Consider the following 16,359-nt stretch of genomic DNA (forward strand, 5'->3'; position numbering starts at 1 on the left):
ATGTGACTTAACTTTCAATTGCTAAATATGAGTATATGACTATATGAGAATATTTTTGTATTAAAAGCCCAACACAATAACCCGATTTTCGTTTTAGAAAAGCCCATACAAATATAGGCCATCTATAATTGTATAACCCATCAGATGGGCCCATCTTTTCACACAGCTAAATTGTGTGATCAAACTTCAACCGATTCCAGTGCGTACAGATTAGATAAAAGAGTAAATTACACTTCTCGTCCCCTGAAGTTGTCACGTTTTTCACTTTTCATCCCTTAAGTGAAAAACTTACAATTTTGACCTTAAAGTTGGCAGATTTTTTCAATCATCGTCCCTCGTCAAACGTCGTTAAGTTTCAGTTGTTAAATCGGGCACGTGCAAAACACGTGAGAGACTGAAACTGCAAAAAATGACAATTTCAGGGACGAAAACTGAAATTTACTTTTCTGTTGTCATCATCTTCATCTTCTCCGGCTGACTATTGTCGGAAAATTCGCCGGAAAACTTAAAATGCCGATATCTCACTCGTTTTCTTTGAATTAGACCACGAAACCACCACCAAACTTCTCAAAATTAATTTCCGCATGAATCCTAACCAAAAAAATTTTAAAATGTCGATATTTCATGAAATGTAAATTAAAAGCATCATAAATGAAATTGTAACCAAGACCCAATTGACCAAAAAAAACAACAAACTAGCATGGAACTTGTATGAATTGGCAACTTTGAGTGCGAATAACTTATAACCGAAACGAGATCCAATGAATCGGTTGTCACACCTGAATTCTTTGTACCTCAATATACTAATCTAACTATTGTAACAACTTAATAACCTTAACGATTGACCCGTAAACTATATCGAAAACCTTACGATGAAACTAACATCTAACTAAATCGCCAAAAATGAAAGGTAAAGAATCGCTATGAAACTTAACACAATACTAGATGAATCAATAGTAAACTTGTAACAACTTTCAGAATGAGATTTCGACGTAAGGATTTCACGAACAACGAATTTAAAGTTTCTATACAAAATATAGAACAAGAGTTATAATCAACCAAATGACGAACTGTAAATTGCTTTAAACTTCTATTACATAAACTAAGAATCAGGTGACGATGATCGGAATTTTTGATCTGAAATAATTGAGTTGTCAGGCCTTGTTAGACCTCCTAGTCCTTTCGTCCCTCTTTGCTCCCTTATATATATATATTTGTAATTTTTTGATCTTATGTCTTTGCCTCATTGACAAAAACCGAACCCACATGAAGGTCTCTCCCCATTTTGTAATTTTCTTTTTGGTGCAGAGCTTATGGAATAATAAATGAGGCACACCATTGGTGTCTTAGTGAGGAGCACGTACACCTAATCCAACATGAACTTATTTGCAAAAACAGAAATATTGCATTCTTGGAACAAGCTAAATCGTACAGAAATATTGCTCAAAATCCATGTTATGGGTATTTTGAGTTTTCCGGCAAGTGTTGAATCTAAAATCTTTTGGTTAGGATTCGTGCGGAAATTAATTTTGAGAAGTTTGGTGGTGGTTTCATGGTCTAATTCGAAGAAACGAGTGAGATATCGACATTTAAGTTTTCCGGTGAATTTTCCGATGAAAGTCAGCCGGAGAAGATGAAGATGATGACAACAGAAAAGTAAATTTCAATTTTCGTCCCTGAACTTGTCATTTTTTGCAGTTTCAGTCCCTCACGTGTGTTGCACGTGTCCGACTTAACGGCTGAAACTTAACGACGTTTGGTGAGGGACGATTATTGAAAAAATCTGCCAACTTTAAGATCAAAATTGTAATTTTTTCACGAAACAAAAAGTGAAAAACGTGCCAACTTAAGGGACGAAAAGTGTAATTTACTCTAAATAAAAAGCATAAGGTTAGGTAAGGAAGGACAGCGGAAGCGGATATGGGGGATCGAAAGAAAGAAGTGAAAACTGGCAAGAAGAAGAAGACCATTAATTGGCCTGTTATCAAACCTAAATCTGATCTCCGAATCACCCGTCTTAAAGATAACGATCTTTTTACTGTATGTTTGTTTTCTTCTTCTTGCTTTAATTTCTTTACGTTACATTAGACCTGGCAGTTTTTGCCCATAAAGTTTAAAGTTTTGGGTAGGATTTTGTTGTTGCTGGGTTTGATTGGGTACAGACTAAAACTAAAAGCGGGTTCAAATGGGTGTTTCAACTTTCAACCCTTTTAATGAATAGTGATGCGGGTCTAAACGGGTAATAAGAGGGGTTTGGAATGGGCAGGAAGGTCAAATATTTGAACTCCATTTTTTTGTGTTCTGTTTCTTCTTCTTATTCGAAGTTAAATCTTTTTGAACACTTATCAGGGGTTATTATCTGATTGAAAAGGTCAAAAAGACTTTTTATTTTTATTTTAAATCAGGTGAAAAAGACAAGCATAGTGAATTAGTGATGAATCGGATCTAAAAAAACTTTATTGTTATTGCAAGAATGAAGAATGCGTATGTGTGAAAGATATACTAATTATTATTCTTAAAAATTGCGGGTCGACCGGCACCCAACCCGCTTTGCCCCGCATTCATGAAAATACCCGCTTGAACCCGCACCCGTTTCAACCCGTTACCAAAACCCGCCTGCCCCGCACATTTTGCCAAGTCTACATTACATACAGTAAAATTGAAATTACCTTGAAGTTGTTTTGTATTTATTTAAGTTGCCTTTTAATCATATTTGCTCTTTCTTTATCCACCAGTTAAAAAAAGCCCCTTTTTACCAGTTTTTTTTTGTTCTTTTTATGTTTAAATTTTTGTTAAGAATAACAACACTCATAACTTGGCTTATCTTAAAAAAATCCCCTTCCCTTTCTCTTCCTTCGTAGAACTTGAGAAGGATGCAGTTGCCTTACTCAAACCACCGTGACTCAAGACATTGGGACACACACTTCTACTCATATTTTTCATAGGATTAGGATTAGCTTTGCTATAACTAGAGGTGTGGGAGCTCAGATAGTATCACGGCTCCCCACTAATTTCTTGTAATTTATATGAAAATGTAATAAAAATATTGTTTAAAATAATAATAATAATAATAATAATAATAATAATAATAATAACAACAACAACAATACTACTAAAGGATCCTCAGTTTCGGCTTTATAATCTAAGTGTTCTAAGAATGGATTTTGTGACTGAAAGCGTACCAATTTATCTCTGTAAATAGTCTTATAATGCTTGAAAATAGTTGTTTACCGGGAAAAAATACCCATAAAAAGTTGAATATCATTAAGTGTGGATCATATATATTTAAACGACCAAGTAATTATGCAAAGCATTCAAAAGCTACAAAAGAATACTAATTAACATTGTCCTGATTAGGCAATGAGTAACCTCAATAACTTACATACATCAATGATACTAAACAAAATGCAAACTTAGATCAATTCTAATATCCTTACGAAAACTACAAAAGAATATTAATTAACACTATCTCAATTAGGCAATGACATGAGTAACGTCGGTACATTACATACATCAAAAATACTAAGCAAATGAGTACAAACTTTGATTAATTCTAAAATCCTTAAAACAACTAGAATCTGCATCTTTCCTGACCCGAGCATCCAAAATCCAATCTGCTAATCAACACTCAAACTTCTTATTTAGTCATTTGATGTACCCTTGCGAACAAACATATTAACACCAAAACCAAAAGCTCACAACGTTTACTTGCGTCATCTCTTTAGGTTTTCTTTGAACTGGCCCTCGCGCCTCTCTTTCTCGTATCTATTATACTTCGATTTCATATTTGCAAGAACATGCGCGTATTCGACAGTGTCGACTGAGTTTTCTACGCCTACATTTTTGTTTCCAGAAGCTAGTAATTTTTTTTCCTCTTCTTAACTTGTTTTAAGAATGATATTCTTTCCACAATTCCACCGAGGACTTGTTGAAATATGTAGTAGGATGTATCTCTAGGTCTTTACCGCCACGTGAGTCTCAGCCGTTGTGGGAGTTAAGTTCATTAAAGGTGCTATAGTACTAGTACGAGGAACTTCAATTATTGACCCTGAAGCTTTGACATATTTATAGTGTGCCTCAGTTTTTTGTCCATCTCACGGAGTGCTTTTGATGAAGTAGATCTTTGGTACGCGTGTGGACTCCATTGCGAGGTCATACGCCTCGTCTATTAAAAAGAGCCATCCTAAAACTATGTGATTGGAGGCGTTTAGGGAAACAAGTACGTCATCCGTATTCCTAATCTATTATATCGCCAACAATCGTCGTCATTGCATAGTAAAATTCAGTTATAAAGGCGTAAATCTTGAAACAAGCAAAACTGGGAAAATCACAATCTTTGGAAAAAGCTTCAATGAGAAACTCCAATCTTGAAATTACTTCAAAGAGAAAATCACAATCTTCTTACAATTTCAACAGGAAACTGGGAAATTTACAATTTTGAAAAAATTTCATCAGGAAACTTGGAAATTTAAAATCTTGAAACAATGGGAAACTCATAATCTTCAATGGGAAACTCACAATATTTAATAGGAAACTTGGAAATTGTGAGTTTCCCATTGTTTCAAGATCGTGATTTTTCAAGTTTCTCGTTTTAGTTTTTTCAATATTGTGAATTTCCAGTTTAAGTTTGTTTGAAGATTGTGATTTTTCCATTGAAGTATAAAGATTGGGAGTTTTCCGTTGAAGTTTTTTGAAGGATTGTGATTTTCCCAATTTCGTTTGTTACAAGATTTCCGCCTTTATAACTGAATTTTACTATGCAATTACGACGATTGTTGGCGATATAAGAGATTTTGTCAAAGGGCATCTGATTGACATAGCTAAGGACAATCTGAGATTTCAGGTCAGATTTTAATACTTTGCTCAATACTATGAGGAGTATGATAGATGACTTGTTTCTCTAAAAGTCTCCAATCGCATAGTTTTTAGGATGGTTCTTATGTTAGACGAGGCGCATGACCATGCAATGGAGTCAACACACTACCAAAGACCTACTACAAGTCTACAACAAATGACTAAATGGGAAGTTTAAGTGTTGATCAGTTGATTGGATTTTGGTTGCTCAGGTCGGGAGAGATGCAAATTCTAGTTGTATTCTTTTGTTTAATATTTTTGATGTATTTAATGTAGTGAGGTTACTCATTACCTAATTGAAATAATGTTAATTAGCATTTATTTGTTGGTGTCGTAAGGATATTAGAATTGATCTCAGTTTGTATTATTTTGTTCAGTATCATTGATGTATGGAAGGTATTAAGGTTACTCATTGCCGCATCAGGATAGTGTTAATTAGTATTCTTTTGTAGCTGTTGTATGGATATTAAAATTGATCGAAGTGTTCAAACCCTTAATATCACTTAGGAGTTTAGACGCACGGGTAGATACCCCCAAACTGTTTTTATGTTCTTAGTGGTTCCTCATTTGCTTAAGGTCACCAGGTACATAATTTTTTAACAGCCGATGAATCAAAAGCATTCGTAAAAGTTGCAGAGTCGATTGGGTTTGTCCACCAAGGAAGTCTTGGCCCCACATATGGTGAAGCTTATAGAGACAATGATCGTATTGCTGTAAATGATCCTGTTCTTTCTGATGTATTATGGGAATCTGGTGGACTTAGTAACCTATTTGCTCAACTTACTATTCGGGGCAAAGTCGCCATTGGTTTAAATCCAAATATTAGACTTTACAGGTGTGTGCTTAAAACTTGTCATTGCTGGTTTAACAAAAATAATACCCAAAAATTTCCTCCCTTACATAGTAAAATTTCTCATAGAGTGTTGACTCATATTCTATGTTGTTAATACTCAAATATCGGTTAAAACGGTCGAGAACCGATATTTGATATACCGGTTATAGCGGTGGTATAAGGGTGGTATAACGATGATTATAAAATATATATAAATTCCAAAATAATTAATACTTAAGACTTAATTACTAATAAGAAAAGTCAAGCTTAGAAGTATTTGAAACAGGATAGAAAGTCAGAAGTGAAGACAGAGAAACTGATGGATCGCTTGAGAAGTGAAGACAGAGGAGAAACCCTTCCGAAGATTGGAAAATTAGGGCTGGACTTTTAAAAAAAAAATTTATGTTAGAATTAGGGCTGGAAGATAGGGTTTTTATTTATTTAGGATTGGACTATTAAAGTATTAAGTATTTATAAGTTTTGGACCAAAACAAAAGAAAATAAAAAAAACCTGTATTAACACCGTTAAGACCGATATCTAAAAAGCTAAATATCGGTAAATACCACCGTTAATATCGGAACCGTTATTTTGACCGGTATTTTAGGGAACGACCGATAACCGTTATACCACCGTTATTAACAACATAGCTCATATTCAGGTACAAGGTTGGTCAACGTTTTGGTCGACATATTGATGAAAGTGTCGATCTTGGAGAAGGAAAGCATACCCATTATACTTTGCTAATATATCTAAATGGCGATGGTGGGTACAAATCAAAATCTGATGCGAACGGTTCACATGGCTCTGCTGAACCTCTGGTCGGAGGTGAAACTGTCTTTTATGGACCAAGGAATAGCCTTGTAGCTGAAGTACATATTCCTTTTACTTTCTTTTGTATCATGTGAACAAATATATCCCACCCTCACTATTGTTATCTATCGAATTGTGTGAATTTTAGGTGACTCCCACTCAAGGAATGGCCCTCTTCCATATTCATGGAGCCAAGTGTATGTTACATGAATCACGCAATGTTACAAAAGGTGTCAAGTATATTTTAAGATCAGATGTAGCTTTTGCATGATGACTTCCTAGCAGGATTCTGACTTCAGATGTCTTATGTGCATTTGGATGCACTGAAGGAGCACAGTCAAACTATAAAGGTCAGTTAAACAGCTATGTACTATCTATCTTTGATAATCAATATTGCCATTTGCATCATACTTGGAGTGTAATGAGTATAATGAATACACTTTTTATTTGTCAAGCATCCATTCTTATTTTTGTTACAATATCTTCTATGTGTAAGATTTTGTGTACTTGGTAGTTCCTTATCCTTATTTACCAACAACTATGGTTTAAAGGTAGAGTGGTTTACTTCGCTAAGTTTACAACCATTTCGCCTTACCAACCCCAAGGAAACTCTGAATACTGGCCTAGATCGTTTGTACAGACAGACTTTTTGGGTGCTAAGATCAAAAGTCGAGAGGGAAACAGCCGAGATCGTACACTAAGGTCCCTAAGCAATATGATGGCATTTCTTCTAAGACCATGAAATACTTAAAGCACCAATAGATAAAACACAGAAATAGACGAATGGCTAAGATTTATTTTCTTTTTTATGAAATATAATCAAGTCAAATAACAAATCATTATGTAAAAAAGTTAGAATCATTTTCTTCCTTTTCCTTACATCCTCACATATCAATTCACAATGCTACATTTCACTCTAATTTCGCCATCTTCCTTGACACCTACATTTCCAAGTTTGACCATTGAAGCTGCAAATTCGCTGAAGAATAGTTTCTCATCTTTGGCAAATGAATCGACAATCGGTTTAGTCCTTGTATCTCCATACATAGCTTGGTCTGACCCAAACACACCCTTACCCATAGTAATTCTTTTGTAATAGTCATTGTCAAACCTTGCAGAAGTCGAGTCTAGGAACTCTCCTGCATTACGATCTTTGTTATGTATGGGACATTTCTTCTTTAGGTTTATAGCAAACTTGCTGTTAATGCTAGGATCACTGATGTTGTGTAAGCGGGCACTAAAAGAAGAGCAATGTGAAAAGCCTAGAGTGTGTCCACCTGAAAGTGCGACCAAATCCTTGACAGTTAATCCCCTTTTAGCAAAGCTCTGAATAAGTGTTGTGGTGTTGGAAAATGGTGAAGGCAAGTCTATGGTCTCGTTAGCTTTTGACACCCGCCCGTCTGTCCTTCCCTTCAGTACATGCCACCATGGACCTTGAGACTGGACATGCAGAGATGCAAGGACATAAGTATCTGAAACAAATTGACACGTGTAAAACCTTAAATACTAAAACCAAAAAAGAAAAAGATTATACCAATGCTACAACATCTCTTGCCGCAATTGCTATTATGTCAGCACAAGAAACTGTACGAGGGCATGCCTTTTCAAGCTTTGCTTTGGCATTTTCAATTACATAAAATGATCGAACTGAGATGTTTGGTGGTCCATCTTTTTCTGCTTTGTTTTCTGGGGTTGAGTCGAGTAACAATGATGCATCACATCCCTGTTTTTCCTTGAATAAAACATATGGATTATGATGATACATAAAATAAACTGGAATGGTCTGAGTTTAATACGATTACGTACCCTTATGAAGCAGTCGTGGAAGAACATCCTGAGAAGGCGGGCTGGGACTTTAGGGTCGTAGATAGATGCATTACAAATTGTTTGATAAATAATGCTCTCTGCCTGTGGACATGTTTGATCATAGTAATGAGCACCAAGTGCTGCTTCTGAGTATGAAACCACATTTAGTATGAGAACTAGAGTAATAATTGGTGAAATGGAGATTTTAGCCATTTACTATAAGTGGGGATATTGTTAAGCAGGGGATGATGAACTCCATGGAAATGGTGCAGTGTTTATAGGGCTTGTTGAAAGTAAATAGCTATGCATGCTGCTGAAGATTGTAATGTACTTTTAAGTTACTCAAATAAGGGTGTAACAACTTTGTTGGGCTTCTAAACAAAGAAACAAAAGGGGCAAGGGAGGATCAGTTGAGGCAAATTGTTTAATTGAAACATGGTGACTTGGTATAATGAGGGAGTTGCAGGTGTGAAACTGTGGAGATATCAATGGTGAGAATGTCGCAATCTGTTAGGTCAGCCAGGAAGGTTGGTAATAGATGTAGAACTTGTACGTCTTGTACCTTCATACTTTTATTTTGGGAAAAAGAAACTCAAGAATAATGCTATATTGTCTAATTTGTACAGCTAAAACACATGCCTAAATATTGCTGCTGACATAAATTTCACTCATTCTTTATATTAATATTAACTTTTGAACGGTCATGTGTTGGCACTGGATTTTTAAACGTCTATTGCCCAACTTGTTTAGCGTTAACTTAGACTTGTTAGTTTCATTGTCCTGTTCAAGTTGTGCCTTGGGTCTCCTGGTAAATTGCCACTCACACTTACAAATTTCTTTGTTTACATCGGGTACCTTATATCATGTGTCTGGGAGGGCAGGGTTTACCCTTATTAATCGTCGTGTCTTCAGGCGGATTAATAGGGGGTTTTTCTCCCATTGGGTATTTAAAATAGACATTTCTATTTCGAGGGAGCTCTCTAGCGCGGACCCCGGATAAGACACGTATGCTAGACCCCTCGTTGAGATGTATGATCCAAAACACCTCAGCTTGGTAGTTGAAAGTTGAAACTCATCAACTCGAACATGAGATTTGCACCCCTACTTGTCACAAATGGGCTAGCCCAATTCAGAAATTAAGAAATCAAAACTGCTAATCTAATTTAGATTACTAATACACAAACTATAAATTAAAAAAAATGCATGTTCTAGTTATTACGTGAAATTTGTGGCCTGTATTAGGCTCACACTTTTTAGTCAAGTTTGATTAGGGACTCCTTATTTTAGGGACTGTTAGGGACTCGATCTAGACCGTCCATTTTCATCAGATCTAATCACCACTGATCATCTCCGGCGACATCTCCGGCCATATTCATCTCCGGTGACATCTCCGGCGAGACTTACACATGTGTAAGTACAACTTACACATGTGTAAGTTGAATAAAAGTTATGATTCGGAGCGGACTTCGCCTTTAAGGGTATTCATAAACCAAAACTGGTGGGGGTGATAGGTCATTGAGGGTGATAGGTCATAGTGTGATAGGTCATAGAGGGTGACCGGTGATAAGTGATCTACCTAAAAAAAATTGTACTTAAAACGTGTGTAAGTTACTTACACGTGCAAGTCTCGCCGAAGATGGTCGCCGTCGCCGGATGATCATGGTTGTGGTCAGAGATGATCATGGTGGTGGTGGTGGTCAGAGATGATGGTGGTGGTGGTGGTCGGAGAAGGAGGTAGAAGGTGTACTTAACCGTTCCTAAAATAAGGAGTCACTAATTTAACTTTTCCATATTATTTTATTTTTAGGTTGAGTAATATTTATTTAGGTTAAGTAATATTTATGATACACGTACGCACATATATGGATTGTTTGTTTTTAGACTTCTTAGAATGTCTTTGACCTATCGTTGTTTCGTTGCAATTTTGTATAATTGGAATGATTTTTGTTGTCTATTATTCATATAATGTTAAACATGTTACTTGAATCAATCTTTTATAGTTTTTTGAATCGAGCTTTGAGCCTACTTACAAACACTGACTGGGCTATTAAAATGAGTTCAAAGCCTTTCTACAAGCTGTCTTAGCCAGTCAGGAACTCAGGATGGCATGAGTTGCCGCTTGCCACCGTTAAAATTGAGTCAAAATCTGACTTGGAACCAAAGCAAAAGGAAAAGAAAATTCAAAACGATATGAGCATCACAACCAACCAACCAATCAACCAATAAAATAGTGGCTAACACAAAGACAAAGCATCTCCGAGTTTGACGGGAAGGTGGTCGGACCATGTCCACGTTTCACCAAACCATGGCTGACCCCAATAGACACGTTACCACCCTTTTGGAACTTAAGATAATATGACCCCCCACCTAAACCCCCCATGGATGGCCTTGGTCTTAGCCGCCCCCATATCCAAAAGGGTAATACAGGACCCACCCACCCAAAACTTGGCCCACTTGTGCATGCCCCATCGCAGTAACCCTGACCCACTTCATGGACCACCACAATAATGGGATACCCTCTCCTGCACGTGTCAATGCCTAATCCTCACGTGCTCTCTCACCCAACCCAAGATTAGACCCCTTTCACGAGGTAGTGGGGCACCGGGTCACCCCACCTTTTTATTTCTAATTTCATTTACACGACTTGCTAAAAGTTATTATGAAAAGAAAAAATAGAAGTTACATAAAATAGAAGAAGATTAAACAAAACTAATACTAGGAGTACTAAATCGTTGTTGATACTTAACCAATGTGATTAAGATGAAGATTCGGTTGAAGAGCCAATCGTTAAATTAAGCTCTCTCTTCTCGTAAATATTCAATGAAAAGTCGCCAAGCATTTGATTCTTATTTATTGCTGCAATTGAATTCGAACTTGAACTTGGTGCCATTTTAGTTGAAACCGTCCCCAGTTTATCTTCGCATTCACTGTTACTCAATACCAAATTCGACATCGCTTGAACTCCACTTTCACCTCCACATCCAGAGCTACTACTACCTTGCATTGCTGACAAATAATTCGCCACGGGTTGAGGTGACACGTTAAAAACCGGGGTCAGACCCGCTGGGAAAGCCCACAATTGTGGTCCTCCCGGTGGAATCATAAAAAAACCACCCCCGTGCATACCAACACTAGATGGTGCACCCATGGCCCACACGGGAACCAACCCTTGTGGCCCCGGTGTCCCCACATGGGTCACCGGGGCAAAATTAGACACTGATGTGTCATTCACGTCATAAAACTCACTATTATTAGCTCTTTTCCGTCTCTTCCCACCACCATCCTCTGCAGTTGATGTTGTCGGGATTTTTAACGTCCCGTTAACATTAACTGCTATCGCGGGTACCGTTCCTGTACCCGTAGCTTCAATGATAGCACCTTCCGCATGTTCCAACAACCACCGAATCGTCTCACCATCTGACTTATGACCAAGTTCTCGAGTCAACTGGAAGATTCTAGAGGCACAAGCAGCCGGCATACGTATCCTCCTGCCACGGCCTTCCACCTTGGTGTGTCTGTCTTTCGAAATCCTCCTTGTCGGCGGCGGCGCCACAATTTGTTTGTCGTGTGAATCATCTTCGATTGGCTCTTCCTTAAACATAGTAGCTTCCATTGGCGGCTGTGGTGTTATGGTATACATGGCTGGATCTTTTAGTAAAGGATCAGATTCTGACAATAATATTTCATCTGTGCTTGTAACATCTTTTCCTTCGGATTCCATGTTTGTGTTATCATTGGTTGATGTCATTTGTGAAACAAATCTGCCTGCCTAAACAGAGTTTTTGTTGGCAAAAAGTTGGCTGATATATAAATAAGTAGAAAAAATACAGGAAGTATTTGGTTAAACTGGTTTTTAATCTAACTCATGAAACCATTATGATGATTGGTATATATGAAAAGTATATAAATAGGGATTATTTATAAAAATAAGATATATTAACGATGAATATAGAAAGGAATTGAAACAAACCCTATAAAGAGTAGACCCACTTATCCCTCTGAATTTTGCTTACAATAAAAAAGGGACCCTCTTTAAAATGTTTAGTTTATTTATAAGCCTGACTCATGTCGACGGTTGTGATGTACATAAGGGATTGTTTTGCCGTCAGATTTTGACACGTGGTTAAATGTCAAACTTGTTGCCTGCTTGGTATATCTGAAGCCAACCTTAACTAAAAAATGGGCTTTGAGCATCCATCGGTGGATGTTGGTCTATATCTATCGATCTATGATCTATATCAACATAGACTAATTTTTTTTAATTGCGTTGTAAACAAAACGGAGGTTAGCATAATGTATGATTCTTTTTAATTTTTTATGTTTATTGACGATGACAATCAATGCAAATTTAAAGTTTATGTTTCTTGATATCGTATAGACTGTCGTTAGCGTATATAAAATCTTTTATTATATTTAAGCACAGTTGTTTTAATATTTTATCGACCAATCACATCTCTCGATTTTTTAATATTGATTTTTATTTTCAATTTTGACTTTAATTTACACTTTTTTGTTTTCCATCACAAATTTACACTTTTTACCCAATCATTTTAATATAGTAAACAAATAATAATAGCTAACATATAATTGATAGAATAATAGCTAACATTTATCTAATAAAATAATCACTATTATATATCCAATAATATGTTTTATCATATATATATATATAATTAATTATTTAAAAATAAATTATAATTAATGTAAATATATTAAGATTTTAATAGTAATTGTACTATTTTAATTTTGATTTTAATTTTAATATATATCACAAGTAAAAGACAGTTGAACTAATGACTTATTAACCAATCACATCGCTCGATTTCATCATATTGACTCTCAATGATATCATCATTTGGTTTTTTACATAATTTTATTTAATTAATAAAAAATAAATGACTAAATTAAATATTTTTACAGTGTTATTAAAATTGGTTTCTATCTATAAAGCTCGATTTTCACATACGAACAATTGTACATTGCAGTATCTTGAGTTAAGTCGAGAAGGGGCTTTAAGGTGTTAATAAGTGACAAAGATCAGAAGACAAAAAAACACTACAATAAATTTCGTCTATAAAGAAGTCTTTCAAATGATGAAGGGGGGTATATGCTTGCAATGTTCTTTTATTACATTATTTTTCTTTCTATTAGCGTAACATTCTTGGCATTTGAATCGAACACTTAGTATTTACTTATATCTTCAACTTTGAACTTATAAGCTTTTATGAGTTACATTACTAATAATATCATAAGTCTCGTGTCCAGTTGAAAGGACTCAACCCAAATGAAAGCGTAATTATTGAAAAAAACACAAAACCTTATACTTTATACTTAGAAAAATACGGCAATTTTTCGCGAAAAATCAAAATGTTGCAATTCAAGAAAAGACACTTGTAGTGTTCTTAAAATGATGTAACTAGATTACTATATAAGTTTCAGGACCCCAAAAGGTCAAACGAAGGCTCGGGAAAAAAACAAGGTTCGAGATCAGTGGAGCACGACCTTTGTACAAGGCAAGAGCCGTGCTCTGTGACACAAAGGCCGTGCTTTCTGTTGTACACCAAAAACACTCCTTTTGACGTTTTTCAACATTTCGACTCAATTCCAAACATTCCCAAGCACTATTACTGACTCAAATAAGATCATATCAAGCGAACAAACATTTCATAAGCTTACATTAGATAACATGTACATTTCAACATAAGTAGGGCATGTTACCCATTTCATCACATAACCCAAAACTTTCATTTGACTTCCAAATTTAACAAGACTAGTTACCATCACCCAAAATGAACATGATACATAACCACAAGATTCAAAACGCCAAGATTGTATCAAGAGCCAAAGAGGTGGGATGAACTAAGCCTCTAAACCAAAAGTGTGTCATTCAACCAAGAATGACCTAATACCTTCAAATGTCTTGCAAATGTCAACTTCAAGCTCTAACCAATTCTTCCAATTCAACCACACTAGTTCCTTCTTCTGGAACTACCTATAAAAGGGGTAAACAACTAAAATATAAGCAAAGGCTTAGTGAATATACTTGCATACATTTACGAACACGAAGGAAGGCAAGTGCAAAGACTTTCACATGTAACCTATGACACCGTCATGTCACATTTACATGCTCACTTTGCACACTATCAACACATATATGGATCCATATAAGCTAAACAACATAATCATGATCATCTATCGGGGTTCTTAGGCCACCAGAGGTTCTTAGGCCTCAATCAATCAACTATCGGGGTTCTTAGGCCCCAGAGGTTCTTAGGCCTCATAAACAATGCCTCACATGGGCTTAACGCCAAACCAATTACCATGCTTGGAACATTCACATCTCATGGTAATTGGCCCAACGTATACATAAAGGTATGCAAATATACTCATCTCCTCCGCGTCAAAGACAATAACGCTAAACGATCAAGCACAAGCAAGCTTCAACCTATGATCATACCGTAAAATGCATAAGCTTACATTCACAACTATGACTAGTTCAACCTAGTCACACTCAATCACTACCCTTTTCCTAAACCCAAACCCAACCCATTTGTCATTGAGTTACTTCCATTCTTAAGATTAACATTAAGTAGTTCAACCTACCATTTTTATCCATAGTTCATTAACTAGCAAAAACTCATAATTTCTCATAAACTCAAATTATCACATAACCTTATCAATTTCATAATCAAATACATCATATAACTCAATGACAACTAGGTTAACTAAGGAATTGGGAAAAAATTAACCATAATTCAAATTCTAGTAAAAACCCCCAAAGTGGTTCATCCATGAACCCTAATTTCTCAATAACAACAGAAATAATGAAATAGAAATCAATACCTCAACTTTGGAAGATAATAACTTAGGTTTTTAATTCCCAAATTTCTCTCTTTTTCTTATTAAATTTCGGCCACCACTTAAAATAACCAAAGCCCTAAATTTCAAACTCTTGAATGGAGATATATTGATGGTGATGATTGTTAGGATGATTTCTAGTCTTGGATTTGAAGGATTAACACTTGATTTTGGAAAGAATAGAAAGGAATTGCATGAGGGAATGAAGATGAAGGTAGTGGAATTATGAGTTTGAAGAAAAGAGTTAGGCTGGCACATTTTGGGGGTGCCACGACCCACTTCAAAAATTGTGGGTATTTTACCCGCTATCCGCTAAAGTTCCAACTAAATTAACCCCATATTCAAAAATAAAATACTAGGATATTAATTTAATGTCAAAACTATAAAAAGGGGTTAATTTCTTTTACCTTAAAATCTTTGGGGTGTTACACCAGTGTTAGACATAAGTCTAAAATCTAGTAATAATTATTTTTACGATAGTAGATATTTAGGAGGTGGACTTATGATATAAAATGTATAATTTTATTGTGCACGCTAATCAATTCTTCTATTGCTATATAAGTTAGATGTTGTCTTTAGTTTGATCATGTTTATATATATATATATGGGGACAATCAAATAAGAACAGTTTTAAAATGAGAATGGTGAGACTAGTTAAAAAACATCATTTTGATGCATTAAAAGTTCATAAAACTAACATAGTGCTTAACTAATTATCATTATTTAAGTGTTTAACAAGACATTGATCCTTCAAAATCGAAAATATCACGTTTTTTGGTGGATGCATCATTTTGAAGAATATGCATCCAAGATGGATGCACAAAACAAAAAACATGATTTTTTCGATTTTGACGGATCAATGTGTTGTTAAACACTTAAATAGTGATAATTAGTTAAACACTGTTAGTTTTATGGACTTTTAATGCATCAAAATGATGTTTTTTAACTGTTCTCACCGTTCTTATTTTAAGACTGTTCTCACCGGAGTGTTACCCTATATATATATATATAGGGGAAAGATATTTTGAGACCAACTAAAAAAAGTCCAAAAAAGGACCATTGATTTTCGTAAGTTACACACCACCATCATGATCTACTACGATATACAAGACTTTTTTGTAAAAACACTAAGATTTTCCAGCGACGGACCCACAGAAAAATCATGTGTAAGTTAACTTACACATGATTTTCTGGTGGG

At 35.6% G+C, this 16,359-nt stretch overlaps 3 protein-coding genes across 4 annotated transcripts; 1 reads left to right on the plus strand and 2 right to left on the minus strand.

The window, feature by feature from the left end:
* The first annotated feature begins 1,902 nt into the window (after window positions 1–1,902).
* Window positions 1,903–6,973, plus strand: LOC122603259. Its single transcript, XM_043775922.1, has 4 exons — window positions 1,903–2,040; window positions 5,439–5,689; window positions 6,346–6,556; window positions 6,646–6,973. The coding sequence occupies exons 1-4, from the start codon at window positions 1,921–1,923 to the stop codon at window positions 6,766–6,768; spliced, it is 705 nt and encodes a 234-aa protein (XP_043631857.1). The 5' UTR covers window positions 1,903–1,920; the 3' UTR covers window positions 6,769–6,973.
* Window positions 6,974–7,281: 308 nt separating this feature from the next.
* Window positions 7,282–8,533, minus strand: LOC122603258 (peroxidase 66). 2 transcript variants are annotated; one of them, XM_043775921.1, is made up of 3 exons: window positions 8,304–8,533; window positions 8,032–8,220; window positions 7,282–7,937 (listed from the first exon to the last, which is right to left on the minus strand). In XM_043775921.1, exons 1-3 carry the CDS (start codon window positions 8,514–8,516, stop codon window positions 7,389–7,391), a joined length of 951 nt encoding a protein of 316 aa, XP_043631856.1. In that variant the 5' UTR covers window positions 8,517–8,533; the 3' UTR covers window positions 7,282–7,388. The 2 variants fall into 2 exon arrangements, with proteins under 2 accessions (XP_043631856.1, XP_043631855.1); XM_043775920.1 differs by having other exon boundaries at window positions 8,032–8,229.
* Window positions 8,534–10,947: 2,414 nt separating this feature from the next.
* On the minus strand, window positions 10,948–12,290 carry LOC122603955 (transcription factor TCP19). Its single transcript, XM_043776823.1, has 2 exons — window positions 12,274–12,290; window positions 10,948–12,068 (listed from the first exon to the last, which is right to left on the minus strand). The coding sequence occupies exon 2, from the start codon at window positions 12,049–12,051 to the stop codon at window positions 11,059–11,061; it is 993 nt and encodes a 330-aa protein (XP_043632758.1). The 5' UTR covers window positions 12,052–12,068; window positions 12,274–12,290; the 3' UTR covers window positions 10,948–11,058.
* Between the last annotated feature and the right edge of the window lie 4,069 nt (window positions 12,291–16,359).

The sequence above is a fragment of the Erigeron canadensis genome, chromosome 6 (assembly GCF_010389155.1).
Source record: "Erigeron canadensis isolate Cc75 chromosome 6, C_canadensis_v1, whole genome shotgun sequence".
NCBI lineage: Eukaryota > Viridiplantae > Streptophyta > Magnoliopsida > Asterales > Asteraceae > Erigeron > Erigeron canadensis.